This window comes from Tenrec ecaudatus, chromosome 1 (assembly GCF_050624435.1).
Source record: "Tenrec ecaudatus isolate mTenEca1 chromosome 1, mTenEca1.hap1, whole genome shotgun sequence".
In the NCBI taxonomy this organism is placed as follows: domain Eukaryota; kingdom Metazoa; phylum Chordata; class Mammalia; order Afrosoricida; family Tenrecidae; genus Tenrec; species Tenrec ecaudatus.
In genome coordinates this window covers 198035709-198051283 of record NC_134530.1, presented here as the reverse complement: position 1 = coordinate 198051283, position 15575 = coordinate 198035709, and the positions used below count along the sequence as shown (strand labels likewise).

General features: G+C 48.8%; 1 protein-coding gene across 4 annotated transcripts in view; it reads right to left on the bottom strand.

The window, feature by feature from the left end:
* Positions 1-15575, bottom strand: part of RGL1 (ral guanine nucleotide dissociation stimulator like 1) — a 337768-nt gene that overhangs the window by 58441 nt on the left and 263752 nt on the right. For all 4 annotated transcript variants that reach the window (XM_075528264.1, XM_075528271.1, XM_075528258.1 and 1 more), the window contains one exon: positions 14699-14776. In XM_075528264.1, the coding sequence (XP_075384379.1) occupies positions 14699-14776 (78 nt within the window). The remainder of the gene's footprint in view (positions 1-14698; positions 14777-15575) is intronic.

The following is a 15575-nucleotide window of genomic DNA, read 5'->3' as shown; positions in this document are numbered from 1 at the left end:
TGTTTGCTGGCCACCTGAATGTCTCTGATGGACTGTTCAAGTTCCCTGCCCATGAGGAGGAGGAAGAAAAAGGAGGAGGAGAAGGAGGAGAGGAAGAGGAGGAGGGGAGGAGGAGGAGGAGAGGAAGAGGAGGGGAGGAGGAGGAGGAGGGGAGGAGGAGGAGGAGAGGAAGAGGAGGGGAGGAGGAGGAAGAGGAGAGGAGGAGGAGAGGAGGAGGAGGAGGAACCTGGTTTGCAGTCACAAATGGACAGGGCAGGCGTGACCGCCCCATGGGAGAAGCTACGTGGTGTGCACCGGGCGGAGGAGGAAACCCAGCTGTTCCACCTGAAACGAAGGGCCCAAAGGCCCTTCACCAACCCCTGCCTGCCTTCACCCAACTGACCGGATGGCATGACGGCAACAGGACGCCTTGAGATGCAGTGAAAGAAACCTAACTTCTTAGGAGCCTTACAACCACTTGTCCTAAACCACAGGAGGAAGCGATTAAAAGGGTAAAATGTACTGAAATGGGTAAAATGTACCACGCCCCCATCCCCACCCCCCAAAAGTTCTATCAGCACTTGAAAATCAACTCCACCTCTGTGCCACATGTCCTAGAAAGTGCATGCCTTCGCGTTCCAGAGTAACACCTGGAGGGCGGCACAAACCTCCGTGATCCCAGGAGGAGGGGGGCTGAGAAGCAAATGGGATAAGTGGTCTCCCAATAGGAGACTGCTGGACATACCTGCAACCCCGCGCACAGCGTAAGCCTTGTTCAGGGTACTGCGATGGTGTGGGAGACAGATGGTGTGCGCACTCTCCACGAGGCCGTTTCTAAGACTTCCCTTGTACGGAAACAGCCCTGGGTAGAAGTAATTCACTAACGACCCTAGGGTTTATTGAGTAGCCCTCATTTTCCAGCTTCACAACAGTGCAGTACTTGTGTGATGAGTCCGGGGTCTCCAGGGAGCATTTAACCACAGAGGTAGCTCCCCAGCACAGGGTGTATGTAGGACGGGCCTCCCTGAGGGGACAACGTTTAGGGGTGAGCAGGCGCTAGCTGGGTCAGGTCTCCAGGGCAGCAGCATCAGGTCATTTGCAGAGATGAGAGACAGAAGGGAACGTTTCCCAGGACTTAAGGAAGACCTGTGTGAAGAATGGAAAGGAGAGGGGCAGAGCACAGTAAAATTTCTAGACTAAGTTTTATTTCTCGACCAATCAGAAATCTCACTTCATGACCCTGGTAAGAAGACATGACACCAGTGGTTCTCAATCTTCCTAAGGCCGCAACTCTTTCATACAGTTCCTCATGTTGTGGTGACCCCCCCCAAGCATAAAATGATTTTCATTGCTACTTCATCACTGTAATTTTGCTGTTATGAATCGGGTGACCCCTGTGAAAGGTCGTTCGACCCCCAAGGGGGTTGCGACCCATAGGTTGAGAACCGCCACTCCAGGCAGATCACCTGGGTTTAAAGGTGCAAGGAGCGAGTGCGAGAGGCACGCAGCACACGGAAAGATGTAGGAGACAAGGCTCTAGGCTGCTGCTTTGTCCAACCCACAGCCTTTTCACCCACACAGAGACGGGGTAAGTGTGGTGAAGCGCACAAAAACCCCTCACCTCTCAAAATCCTCCTGAGAATTTGATAAAATGTGTAATCAAAATGTTTCTAAAGATGAAGCCAGCTCCCCCACAGTGTGTAACCTAAAAGGCACATTCTCATGATTAAAAATGAGAGAGAGCGCAACACTGTCCATTTGCAGCGTCTTTTCCTCCCCAGAATCCATTTTAGAAATACTTGTTCATTATACTTTATTATCAATAGGTGATAAGATATGAAACCGCTTTTCAAAAGCAGTGAAAGTGCTTAGGACATTCTCATGCTTCGTCACAGGGTTAGCAAAAAGGTAAGAAGAGCTATGTAGAGGATGGGCCTTTGGAGTGATATGGCACATGCTCTCTGCCGAGCCCTGCAGGGGAGAGCAAGCGCGCTCTGCCCGCACAGAAGCAAAGGCAAAGTGAACCTGGACGCTGCCTCTGAGCCGGAACCCCACCCTGGTCTAGTGACGTAACAGTCCCCCGTTTCTGGAAGAGTTGCCCAATAGAGACCACCCCTACGACCTTGGGCAAGACGGTTTCCCTGACACAAAGGAAGGCAGGAAGGTGCAGACGGAGCTTTTGTTTCGTTTTTCCTTGTTCTAAACTGCAAAGGATGAAAGCTGGTGAGCTAGATGGATCAAGGTCATCTTGTGCTTTGCTGTGAACATTTTTAGGTCCAAGCACCGGGCTTTGAACTGGTTTGAGCCAGTTGAGCCATGTCCAACAAAACGAAATCAGAAGAGTACTGAACTTTTAAAATGTGGGTGAAGCATAGTGATAACGAGAATAGGAAACCATTACAGGTCAAAGCCCAGGAACGAGAGACTCGGAAAGACATAGACGCCCTAGCCTGATAGGAGAGTCTGGACCACTCCCAGGACTGCGGAGGGCAACACACATTCAGAGCAACCATCTTTGCACGGGGCTCTCATGTTCCTGACACTGCCAATCAAGAGGCATACAAAGAACATACTAACCCCCCCTCCCTTGTTTTTCTAACAGGGAGATTGTTTCCATCGTAATTTTTCCCTTTCCAATTATTGTTCTAACCCACCTATAGTTTCAAACAGCTGAGTTCATTGTGGTTTTGTGTCATGACAGAACTAGGAAGAACCAGTTCCGAGTCCTGATAATGGATGCGGGGGGAGGAGAATATCGGGAGGGAATGGGAAAGACCTTCGAGGAAGGGTCCCGCAAGTAGACGTAAACTGAACTGAGTCGGAGCTGAGTACTGAGAGCAAAGGGTAGGGCAGTGGTACCAGTGAGGGGCTGCAGGCAGTTCAAAGGGGGCAGAACGCCCCGAGGCAAGGAAGAGGAAGGAAGGAGTATGACAAAACGGACACACACAGAGATCGAGTAAATATCGGGGCATAAACGGAGGGCCAGAGTAGGGATGGAGCCCCTAACCATCTGAAGGTACATTTACAAAAATGAAACAAGACTACAGTACATACACAGAGCCCTGATGGCTGAGGAGGTGACATGTTGGGCTGCTCCCACGAGGCCAGCAGGCTCAAGCCACCGGCTGCTCTGCAGGAGACAGAGGACGCGTTCTAATGCTCACCAAAGTAGAACGGAGAACATTGTCTTTTTGGATCATGATATGCTAATTAACCTGTTAGTCCCCTGAGACTATGGTCCTAAGCTCCTGGGCCCAGTGACTCATCCCTTAAGGTGTCAATTATGCCTAAGACGCTTCCCTAACTTTGGCCTCTGTATGGTCCACAACCTTCCTGGATATATCTGCAGCAGGCTATATATTATTCTATGCATAATCAAGAGTACACCCTCCCCTTCCTCCCCATGAACATCAATCTCCATGGCCCTGAGACCAGAAGAACTAGATAGTCCCTGGCTACCACTACCAACTGCTCCAAACTGGGTCATATTTGAGAAGGTCCTGAACAGCATGTGAGAGATAGATTGAGCAAAACTCAAATCACAATGAAGACCAAGTTAACCGGTCTGGTAAAGACTGATGGAACCCTAGAGTCACCTTTCAGGTCTGGAAATGAACTTGCCCCCCATGACTCAATTTTCAGTCAAGCAATAGACATGTTGATACAAAACCAAATTCACTGCCATCGAATTGATTCCAACTCATGGCGATCCTATAAGACAGCGTAGAACCACCCCTGTGGGTTTCCAAGTCTATAACTCTTCACAGGAGTAGAAGGTCTCATCTTCCTCCCACAGAGCTGTCAGTGGTTTTGAATTGTTGATTTGTGATTCATAGCCCAATGCTTAACCACGAGGCCAGCAGGGGAGAACAGTAACACTCAGGAGGTCATTGTCAGGATAACCCGCCATCCTAGAACAGTCCATCATGGGCGAGCAGAAGGAAACAGTTCCCTGGGGACAGAGTCCCGGGGGCAGGAGAGAAGGAGGAGCGAACAGGAAAGCACGGGGAGAAAGGGTTACAACAGCACACTGTCAGGATACATAATTCTCGAACAGAAAATGGATCTGTAAGTCGTCACACAATTCACAATCAAAATGTTGTTTCAAAAGTAGTGTCTGTGAAGCCACACCAACTGAATGTGACGTGGATTAAATACAATCAATAAAGTCAAGTCTCCTATACAGAAGACTTCCAAATAAATGATGTGACCCCCCTTATTATCATGTACACACGATGTAAAAGAGGGGCATAACCACCATTCTGTATGAAAGAATATACAAATATATACTTTAAAACATACATATGCACACTTATCTATATAAAGTATATACATACACACACATATAAACCTACAGGGAAGAAACCTGACAAACACTTCAGCCAGGTGATCGAGACCAACATGCACAGGCATAAATCATGTGCACAGTGCGTGCCCTGCATATGACGTAGTGAAAATGGCGCTGGGCCTCATGACACTCCTCTCAAACATCCATAAACTCAGTCTAGTTGAGAAAAACATTAAAATAATAATATCAATACACACGCATCTTTCAATAATCGAGAGGGCTTCACAAAGTCGGTGGAAATTTTCCACAATCTGTTCAGTCCATTTTCCATGGACTTTTTGAAGTCCTCTTGTACCGGGAGAGGACTCCTCAAAACTACCAAGGGCTCAAACACAAGCAGCAGGGACACCGAAGGAGACCTGATGATTATATGTCGCTTGCTACAACAGATGGGGTCCCCAAACACAAAACTCATAAATCCCGGGTCACTCCGGTGATGGTGTGTCAGCATCCGCTGGCTGGCTGTCGCAAACGTGGCACGGTGACTTAGGGTGGAACAGAGTGTGAGAAAGTGCACCGGAGGCACATGGGAATTCTCTTCTGTAGCTTTTGAATTTTTCTGTAACTCTAAAACTGCTTCAAAAAGTAAGTCTGTGTATCTAAGAGACATGTTTTCATGTTTATCAGGAAAAGAAATAGAGGCCACATCAGTGGGCGATACCCTTCCTTGTCCTGGCGTATGGGCTTTCGTACAAAAGGTTTTACTGTCATGACATTGCTAATCGCCCTCCCCCTTGCTTTTCTGTAAAAGGGGCAGTAGGCTAAGCAAGTCTTGGGATCTAAGAGAAGTTACAGCTGATCCAGGTTAATAGCTCTTTCACTCATTCACAGCCTGACCTTGCTCATGTTCCTTAACCTATGTCTCAGGTCTCTCATCTATAAAACGTTGATCATGAGAGGCATTGTGAGAAGTTTAAAGCAATAGACAGCACTTAACAAGAACTGCTGCTGCTAAGTCTTCAATGAACTCTATTGTAATTAGCAAGGGGGACACTGTCTGCTCACCATAATGCTTTCTCAGCGGCCTCCAGAACCGTTAGTTCTAATTCTGCACAGTGCAAAGGGGAGTTTTCTTTTCACCCTCTAAATAGGCCTCCAGAAAACTGCTGAGGCCTCCGGGCATTCACCCTGAGCAGGAGTTTCCCTTGGTAGGGGCAGATGCTATGAGTCACCAAAACAGGAAGCAAACACCCAGAGCGGGTCCTACCCCGCTTCCCTCCTCCTCACATCCTTCACCCATCTCCTTTCCCAGGAAGCAAGTTTAACTTCCACATTTCTAACAGCTGTTTGGGGACCTGGCTCGGGGTGCCCACCCAATAATAAATCAACAGCTACCTTGAATCCAGATTGAAGGAAATCATCCCAAAGTGAAAGATCTCAGAATACAAGACTCCAAACCATTAGTCACCACAGCGATAATATCACCTCTTTCTTCATGTCTGGAGTATTTTATCAGGCTATCGGAGAGAGGATATTGGGAAGGGTGGGTCACAAGCCATTTGAGATCATGATCTTTTGTTTTTCTTTTAACCAACCCATTTCATGATGGGATTATGTTTCACTTTAAATTCTTCGTTGATAAAAATGTTTTCATTCATGGAATGCATGCTGACTCACTGAGCGTCTCTGAATTGAGTGAGTGTGCCTTGGACTCCTGGACAGGAGGGATAGGGTTGGTGGGATGCATATACCCCACTGGCCTCTGGATCATATGCTTCCCTGTGGGTCCTGTTCTAGGTTGGTGGGATCCATGTACCCCTACAAGGATGCACCACCTCACATACGATAGCTTCTGAAAAGAGGAACTTGCGGCGACCGGCCATGTTTCCATGTCAAAGTTAGGCGTGCAGGTCCTGTCCTGCCCATGCTGTCAGTTTCCCTGTGGACCTGAGCAGAGGAGCTAAACAGTCACAGGTCGTGGAAAGGTTTTCACTGGAGGCCCAAGAGCAAAATGGCAGGAAACTCAGTTGGTGGTGTCCCTTGGACCCAAGTTCAAATGTCAGCTCTTGGCCAACTGTTCGATCTTAGCTGACTGACCTCAGGCTTGATGCGCGCGCCGGTAAAGGGAAGGCACAGGCTCACAGCCTCTTTTTGGTGGTCGAGAAGAGACCGATCTAACGTGCCCGTCAGAACCCCTTCCACGCCACAATTTGAGGTCAGTGGGGTTATTTTGATCACCACCTTCTGGGCTGCAGAGCCCCCCCAAGTGAGGACCTTTCCCCCTTGTCTAACACACAGGAAGCCCTGCACATGGCCCGAGAAATCAGAGGCCGGCTGACATCACCCGCCCTCACCAGAGGACAGCCATGTCAGCCGTTGCATTAGGGGGAGTTAATTAACTGTTTGACTGGCATGGCCCACGGATAATGCTATTAAAAATGTTCCCCGAGTGTGTCCTAGTAAATGCTCAGCTAACCAGGTTTCCCCCCTTCTTTCTGGAGAATACTAAGTCACCATCAACGTTGAAAGTAATTTCACTTGAGAGCCCTCTTCTTTCTTCCCTGAAATGTCCAGTTTTGACTTTTAGTGACTTTTAAGAATATACTTCCTGATTTTCCATGTCCAGTAAGGGTGTTTTACAGACAGTACATTATGATCCTTCTCAAAGCTCCCCTCAGAAAGAGATCACAAAGTGGAGCAAAGAAACTAGATGGTGCCCAGCAGTCAGACAGAACAGTGCCTGGGGTCTTAAAGGCTTGTGTTAAAACAAGCTGAGCTCTAAGTGCAGCACCAACAAAGTCCACATGGAAGAAGCACACCAGTTGGCGCGATCCAAGGATGGTCAATAATAAAATCAAAATCCAAAGGAGGGGACCATATCATAGCTTAAATCTTGAACACCCGGTTTGTCTGTAGAAGGCTAGGGATGACAGTGGAAGCCCAAAATCCATTTGCAGGGTCCCCACAGGGACTAAGTCTCCGGTGGATTCTCTCTGACACGAGAGGAAGGATGCAAACAGCCCTGATCTCAGACACGGTGCATTGTAAAGCTGATTGCAGCAGATGTAGTTAGATTAAAATGTAAAATGGGTCTTTTGACCCATTTTAAAGTTGTTTCAGCTTTTAATACTTTCTGATTTCTCTGTGAGCTTTTTCTGTTTCGTCTAGTCACTGTTGCTGGTTTTTAATTTCATTTGTAAGCTTTTGTATGATTGACGGCATATGAGATCCAGGACACGTACATCTATAGACAAAGTACCTGGATAAGGGCATGGCAGGGAAGGATTTGGGGGAAACGGGAAGCTAACAATGAGTTTGAAAAGAAAATCTTCTGCAATTGTAGTGATCATGGCACAGATCTTTCTAAGATGAGTGAACGATTAAATTGTAAGCTATGTGAAGTACGTTCCAATACAACTATGTTAAAATAAACAAAGCAGCACACGGCTCTTTTATGTGCTGCATTACTACTCCATATTTTGCTTTGTGTTTTCCAAATATTCATTTTGCCTTCCTGCCTTTGTTTTTTTTTTTTTCTAAATTTGCGGTTTAAATGTGCACTTTTGTTCCACTCTTCACCCCTCTGCCTGTCCCCTGTGTTTGCTACAACCACGCAGATTAATTCCAATGGCCTTTTTAGGGTATTTGAATTTTCTGGAATGTATATTGATTGCAAACTCTCCGGGAACATTTTTTAATACTTTCCACTGTAAAGTTCCCCAGGCCTTAAAGAATCCCGACAGCTTTATTTAATCAGCTCCTATTTCTTTTAAGTGTGTCCAATGTTTTGGATTACTACTATTTACATGACCCTTTCCCAGTGATTGAAAACTGGTGTCGATCTTTCTAACTTCTGGGGAAACATTTTAAGAGTGACGTTCGTATCGTTTGAATGTGTGGAAATGAAAGCAGGAAGATTTCAAAAGTGTAAATCCCTGCTTTGGTAAAGATTTGAGAAAACAAAACTTGGGGCACTCTAAAGTTAAGGAAACAGTGACTATTTCACCAATATAATCGTCCTTAAAGGAGCCTTGGTGGCACAGTAGCTTGAGAGTTCTGCTGCTAACCAAAAGGTAAGTGGTTCGAACCCACCAGCCAGACTTCTGAGGGAGAAAGGCCCTTCTGTAAAGATTTGGCGCCTGGGAACCCCAGTGGGGCAGCTCTACCCCAGCCTTCGCGATTGCAAGCAGGCAGTGGTGATGGTCAGTAAGGGAGAGAAAACACGTCATTTCCTGCAAAGCGCGAGCCTTTGCACCGTGGCTAAGGGTTTAGTAGCCAGTGGAAGGTCAGCAATCCAAAGCCACCGGACACCCCACGGGAGAGAGATGTGACAGTCTGCTTCTATCCGGATGACAGCTCTGGAAACCCACGGGCACGCCCACTCCCCCAGACGGTGGCTGTGAGTCAGAACTGACGCCACAGCAGGAGCTTGGTTTCCAGGCATATGCAATGGTACCCTCTTAGACGTAAAGCCATGCCACAAAGGCCATGTAGGCACAACACCCCTTCTTTCTGCTCTCTTCCCTTCTGCATTCAATGACTGTAGTCAAAACAGAGCAAGACAGGGTTCCTTTTCCTGCTGGGATCCGACCCTATTACTCTAAGGAGGCAGCACGGTGCTATCGTGTAAAAGCATCAGCAGGAAGGAGGAACAGGGCACCGGTGCAATGCACGTGGGCAGAGGTGGCTTCTTTGGTTACAGGAAGTGGGCCTGCTGGGTCACGGACAGCAGCCAGTTTAGGGAAGCTGGCTGGAAACACTCATTTTAGTGTATGGATCCATCCAGCACCGCCAGCAGAACCGAATGGTAGGCCCAGATTCCACCACCCAGAGCCTTGGAAGGGGACTTGTTCACAGCAGACGGGCTCCTGCTTTGGCCAGACCACTTTAGAGGTTCCCACTGTGGCACAAAGCGGAAGCGGCACCCTCGGGGCTGGGGCGGCAAGCTCTGCAGGTGGGGGTCGTAGCGGCTGCGATGCCCCTTTACATGCAGCTCGAAGAACACGAGATGGCTGTGATCCAAGGCACCAGAAACCGATCTTTCAACTTGAATGCTTCATCTGCATTTCCACATTTCCCTCGGAAGGTCCCACACGGCCTCAGAGGTTGAGGAGATTCAAATTGAGACATAACTCGGTGCTTGGGAGCATGTTTAAAAGGTAAGGCTTAGTCCATGCTTTCATGCCAACACTGAAAAACGAACCAATATTTGAGCCAATCGTAACGCATAAACACACACATGGCACCGAGACCCACCTTTGGGTCTACAAAACCAAAGACATCTGCCTCAAACAGGATGTCTGGTGTCACATGTGATGTGCTTAGCACGCCACTGAATTCCTGCTGTCCACTCCCCACCTGAAATAGCAGGAGGGCAGTTTCAGAGCAGAGGGAAGCAAGGCGCATGCAGCCACTTCGTGCAGTGTCCCTGCCGCCATGAGCAGTTGTGATGTCATGAGGAGTATCAGCCAAGAGGCGCTTTCCCCTCCTACGTCATCACAGCTGGATAAACAGCCTTCAACAGACAGAGCAACGGAGGGCGCGTCCCAAGCCGGAGGGGAAGAGCTGGATCCTATCTCTGCCTCTGTTTCTGACCGTCACTTTGTGTATCAATGAGAAGAAGGGAAGGGCAAACAGTGTCCCACCTACACAGCACTGGACTATAGGGCCTCAGAGATCATAACGCCAAATGCTCATTTTTTGAGTCAAGAAATTGAGAGTCAGAGAAGTGAAGTGACCAGCGCAAGGTCGTGTGGTTGGTCCGTGACAGAGAGAGGGGAGCATCCGGGACCGGTTCTCCGGCGTCCTGTCCCCAGCCCCTCACCTTCCAGGTGGCTGGCCCTGACCATCTCAGCACAAAGTATACAAAAAGGGTCGTGAAGTAAATAAACCCTGAACTAAGTATGCTCTACTTAACGCCTGCTTAGATATTCATAAACACACTCAGTTTTCATCTGAGGACCGGGCATCACCACCACCCAGCCGGGTTTCCTACCTGGGCACCTCTGGCGTTTTGTAGCAGTTAAACCTGGCTGTCAGGCTCTGTTCTGGGCACGGTAGAATGGTTAGCAGTAACCCTGGCCGCTACTTACTAAATGCCACGAACAGCCCCTGTCCCTGTGCAGTTGAGACACCCAAAATGTGCGGAGAGACACATCCCCAAACGGCTCGGGATGGGGGGAGACTGCCCACAGGGAACCCCCAGCACACAGCCAGTGGAGCCGTCTGCACATCCGACGGCCGCAAGCCGAGGCACTTCCAGTCCACCACGTGCGGCTGAGCAATGGTTGCCCTGAATCTCCTCTCAAGAAGAAAAGGCCCTGGCTCTGGCCCCGCACAGGCACAGGAAGAGAGAGCATCGAAGAGGAAAGGAAGGGGAGGCAGAGTAAACGGAGAACTGAGCCAAGAAGAAGAAACGGAGACTGGAGGCAGGGAAGGAAGACAGACCAGTAGAGAAAAGGCGTCTTCACATTCCCCAATCTGCAGGACAGAGAGACCCGCGGTAAGATAAAGTCCTGGATTTTCATCAGGCGTACATTTATTAACAAGGGAACTCTGGGGGAGGGGGGGTAGGAAGAGGGTCAAGAACCTTCCATCGTGGTGCATCTTTGGGAAAGGACATTGTCCCACCCAGGCGATGGGCCCCTCCAGGGAGTGCTGAGTGAGGCTCTCTGTTACTGGCTCGAGGCGGGAACAATGGTCAAGGCTCCATACAGCTTATTCGTACTGGTGCCCCATGCATGTGAATGCCCTCTTATAATGGGCCTTTAAAAGCAATGAGCACATCAGAATATAACCCATTTGCTTCACTGTCATTTCCCCAAGGCCTATTGAATCCCTACACAACCCCAGGGAAACCAAAAAGGCCTGGATATTTTTTTTTTCCCAGCACGTTGTTGCTCTTGTCAGAATGCTCAGGGGGCTACATGAATCATACCTCTGGGCTTGACTTAGTTCCACAATATGCAAATTGAAAGAAATTGCCGGGGAGTCCGTGTCAGTGCGCAGCCACTCGATGGGAAGAGCAGACATACTTACAGGGTTTCCCAGGCTGCAACTCTTTTAGGAAGCAAGCCACTGTATCGTTCTCCCACAGAGGCAGAGGTGGGTTCAAACCACCGACCTTTAGGCTAGCCGTGGAGTGCTTAACTGCTGCACAACTGGGGCCCGGTATCCCGGACCCTGCTCACAGGCTTGGGCTGTAGGTGACCAGCTGGCCACTTAACTCAGTATTGCTTCTTTCGTATACATATAAAAATATATATATTATGAAAGGGACTTTGAAAAAAAAAAGGACTTCCGTGAGTTTTCATGAATAAACAAAAATAAACCTGTGATCTTGTGTTTTCATTCTTCAGGATGCATACGAATCATTTGAGGATCTTATTAAAATGCAGACCCTAACCTTTCAGGCCTAGGATGGACCTCAGTTTTCTAATAAGCTCCCAGGTGAAGCTGGTGCTGCTGGCTCACGAACCACATTTTTAAAAAAAAACATTGTATTGAACTCTGGCAGCTCTTGTAACAATCCAGACACCAATTGTATTAAGCACACGTGTACATATGTCGCCACCATTATCTTCTAGACATTTATTTTCTATTGAGTCCTCGGTGTCAGCTCCTCTTTTGCACACCTCCCCCACTCCTTCATGGCCCCTTGATAAATTATTATTATTTTCATACCTTACACCAACTGACGTCTCCCTTCCCCCACGGTTTCTGTTGTTCATCCCCCTGGGGGTGGGGTGGGAGGTGCGGTTATGTGTTAATCATTGCAATCGGTTCCCCCTTCCTCCCCTCTTCTCTCCACCTTGCCCCTGCCCTCCTGGTATCACTACTCTCACTCCTGCTCCTGGATGCCGTGTGTCATGAGCTCTTACGTCTTATCTGTACCTGTGCACAGGCACAGGTCTAGCCTGAAGTGAAAGGCAGTGCTGGGGTCATGACAGTCTGGGGGTGAGGGGCACGGGGTGAGGAGGCCTCAAGGAACCAGAGGAGCATTGTGTGTTTCATCGGTGCTTTACTGCGCCTTGACTGTCTCATCCCTTCCCTGTGACCCCTCTGTGAGGGGATGTCCCATTGTCTACTGGTGGGCTTTTGATCTCTACTCTGACGCCCCTCTTTCTCAACAATGTGGCTTTTTGTTTGTTTGTTTGGGGTCTTCTGATGCCTGAACCACATTTTGAGTGGCAAGGCCCAGTGGTCTGACCGGCGGCGAATGCCGGAAAGGTGAGTGGTTGGGGTTCAGATGTGGTAGTCCACTGCCATGCAGTCTACGGCTCTGGAACCTCGTAAAACAACCGTGAATAGAAATACCCATGACCCAGCGGTCCAGCTGCGTGGTCTACACACTAGAGAATTAAGAGCCGTGGCAGGGATCAATAGGCACACAGCCGTTCACCAAAACACTGTGCGCAACAGGAAAAAGATAGAACCACCCAAATGCCCCGCAGTGGCAGAATGGAAAAATAAACTTAGCCATACATATGCACAGTGGAACACGCTGCAACATCAAGAACCAGGATGTATTTGCAAACCACCCCATAATAACATGGACCAACCTGAAGCACATTATGCTGAGTGCCATTAGTCAATCCCAAAAGGACACACGTTGCTTGAGACTGCTGCCACTGAGAGTCAAGGCCACGCTTTCATGAAACATTCTTTGACGGTCCCCAGGTGGGAGGAGAAGGAAGGGAGAGGACGGCATGGGCTAGGGGTGGGCAAGTGTTAACATGGGTGCCGGAGCAGGCAACACACAGTACGAGGGAGGGTGGCACACATGGGGAAGGCAGGGGAAGACGACACGGGGAGGTTTGCTGACGCTAGAGAAAACAGAGGCACACAACCTGCAACAGTGCTGATCCATGATGTTTAAACAGCCCCGGGGACTTCGCACTGACAAAGCCAGTGGGCACTTCCCAAAAGCTATTGCCTCATCTGTGGGCAAAGGGGGCTGGTCCCCGCCCCACACCCTTTTCACTCATCTGCTGAAAAGCACTTTCTTCCTTCTCCTCCCTCCCTGGTTGCTTCTTCCCAGCCTCCTCGATGGATCCTCGATCTTACTAACTGGGAACGGATGTTTGCCATTTGCTTGCATGGTGGCTTACGCAGTGGGTTGCTAACCACAAGTCCAGGAGTTCAACCCCACCAGCTGCTCCCTGAGAGAAAGACGAAGCTTTCTCCTGCCACAAAGAAGCGCGACCGCAGAAACTCACAGGGGCCGCGCTATCGTAGTGCTGTGAGTTGGAAGCCACCCGATGGCAATGAGTTTGGAGGTTTCAAAAAATTGTTTGATGCCTGGGAAGGACTAACTTTTCTCTATCTACACTTCCTCCCTAATAGATCATATTCAATCGAAGGTTTTAGATACTATGTATGAGCTAAAGATTCTAAATTTATAAAAATGAACACTCCAGTCCAATCGGCTCCCTGATAGTCATACTCATTTATCCAATTACCTCAAAATTAGCATGTAGAAGACTATATCGTTGGCCTTCCCCGCGCCTTGCCCCCCAAACTAGTCTTCTTTCTCTCTTAAAGCTAGGCTCTGTTTTGTCAGTTCTTTAAGTGACACCCTTTGGAGGCATCTTTGCCTGTTCTTCATCTCACGCAGCCTATCTACTCCATCAGCAAACACTGCCAGCAGGGCGGCCACCGTAGCTCAGAAACCAAGTGCCTACACCCTCACCCGTGAGTCCCTGCTGCCAGTATCCCTTTCCTGCACCTTGTACGTCCCTCCTTCCTCTGCCCTCAGCTTCACTGCCACAGCCAACGTCCCAGAGACACTCTTTCAGAACGTCAGTCAGGTCCTGCATCCTGTAAGGCTTTGTTATCTCCCTCCTAAAACAGTGCCGTGTCCTGCTCCCGCCTGTCGCGAGGGCCCCCGCTGGGTCTGGCCTTGTCACCAGCTTCCATGCCACATCTCTGAAGACTCACTCAGCTTCGGCAATATTCTCCTCTCTACGGCTTCTCAAATGTGCTGCCCCGTGCTCTCTGCTTGCACTCTGTCTGCAGCTGTTCACCGTGCTCAGGACACACCGGGTCCAAGCCTCTGCTCCAATGCCCACTGCCAGGACCCCATGTGGAACCACCCTCCCCAGCATGATCTAGCCCCCTGCCCCTGCTTCTTTCCTCTTCCCCGCACCCCCCCTTTTTTGCACGTATTCTGCAGTTCTCGCTGCTAAACTAGCAGTTTCATGAGGGCAAGGCTGTATTTGCTTGTTCATTGCTGCATCCCACAGCATATTGTCTGGAATTCATGCTCAATAAATGTATACTGGATGAAAAAAACTGCATACCTCTATGTTCTTCAACGTGGGGAGAAATCAAGGCAACATTCTAAAGGAATAAATGAAGTTCAACTAAAGTACAATCGGTTAAAATATTAAATATGACCGAGCGTGTCAGGCAGAGAAATGATCTACTCACTTCCTAATCACCGTCTTGGACTCTGAGGACGTTTGGTTTCCATCTTCGTCACAGTCTGGGCTTGTCAGGTTCCCATACCTTAATAGACAAAGTACACAAAAGCCAGTCAGTGGAAGAAAGCAGTGTATAGGATCAATAGTCAGACACAAATCACTGAGACTAAGAGAACTAGATGGTGCCCAGTTATCCCTACTGACTGTCTCGATCAGACCCGTGGTCGGTGGATCCTTAAAAAACAGGAGTGAAGTGTGGAGCAGAGTCAAATTTTCAAGAAGGCCAGACATACTAACTCGGTAGACACAGAGGGTTCTGGCAGACTAGCACCCTGAAATACACGGTAAAGCTAGAACTCAAAATCAGTGCTGGGGTCACTTTTTAGTTAAATGATAAGGTCGGTTCATAAAACAAAAAAGAACATCGCCCATGAACAATGAGCTTCTTTAATGAAAATCACATATCATAAAACAAATGGTAAAAAATTACCCTAAACTCACAAGGGAAGGGACACGCAACAATAATTATATAGACCCCAGGGGGAGAACAGCCCAGTCCTATGTCCCTGATGAGTCACTCTGAATCACTTGTTACCCAAACCTCAGCAGTGGCCCATGCCCTGTGCTGTGTGTTATGATGACCGCAGGCTCTGTCCATTCAGACAACTTGGTATCCCTCACAGGCCATACCAGGACTCCAGATGGAAACCCCACTGAGGGAACTGGACTTGGCCTTAAGACCAACATTCATGAGCAAACAAACGATGGCCACCCCACGGCCGTGAAACTGGTGGTCAGAGGACCTTGGCTAGGATCCCTGGCTGTGTGGGCATCCAATGAAAGGTGACCTAGAACTACCATATGTTTACTATTGTAATGCCTTC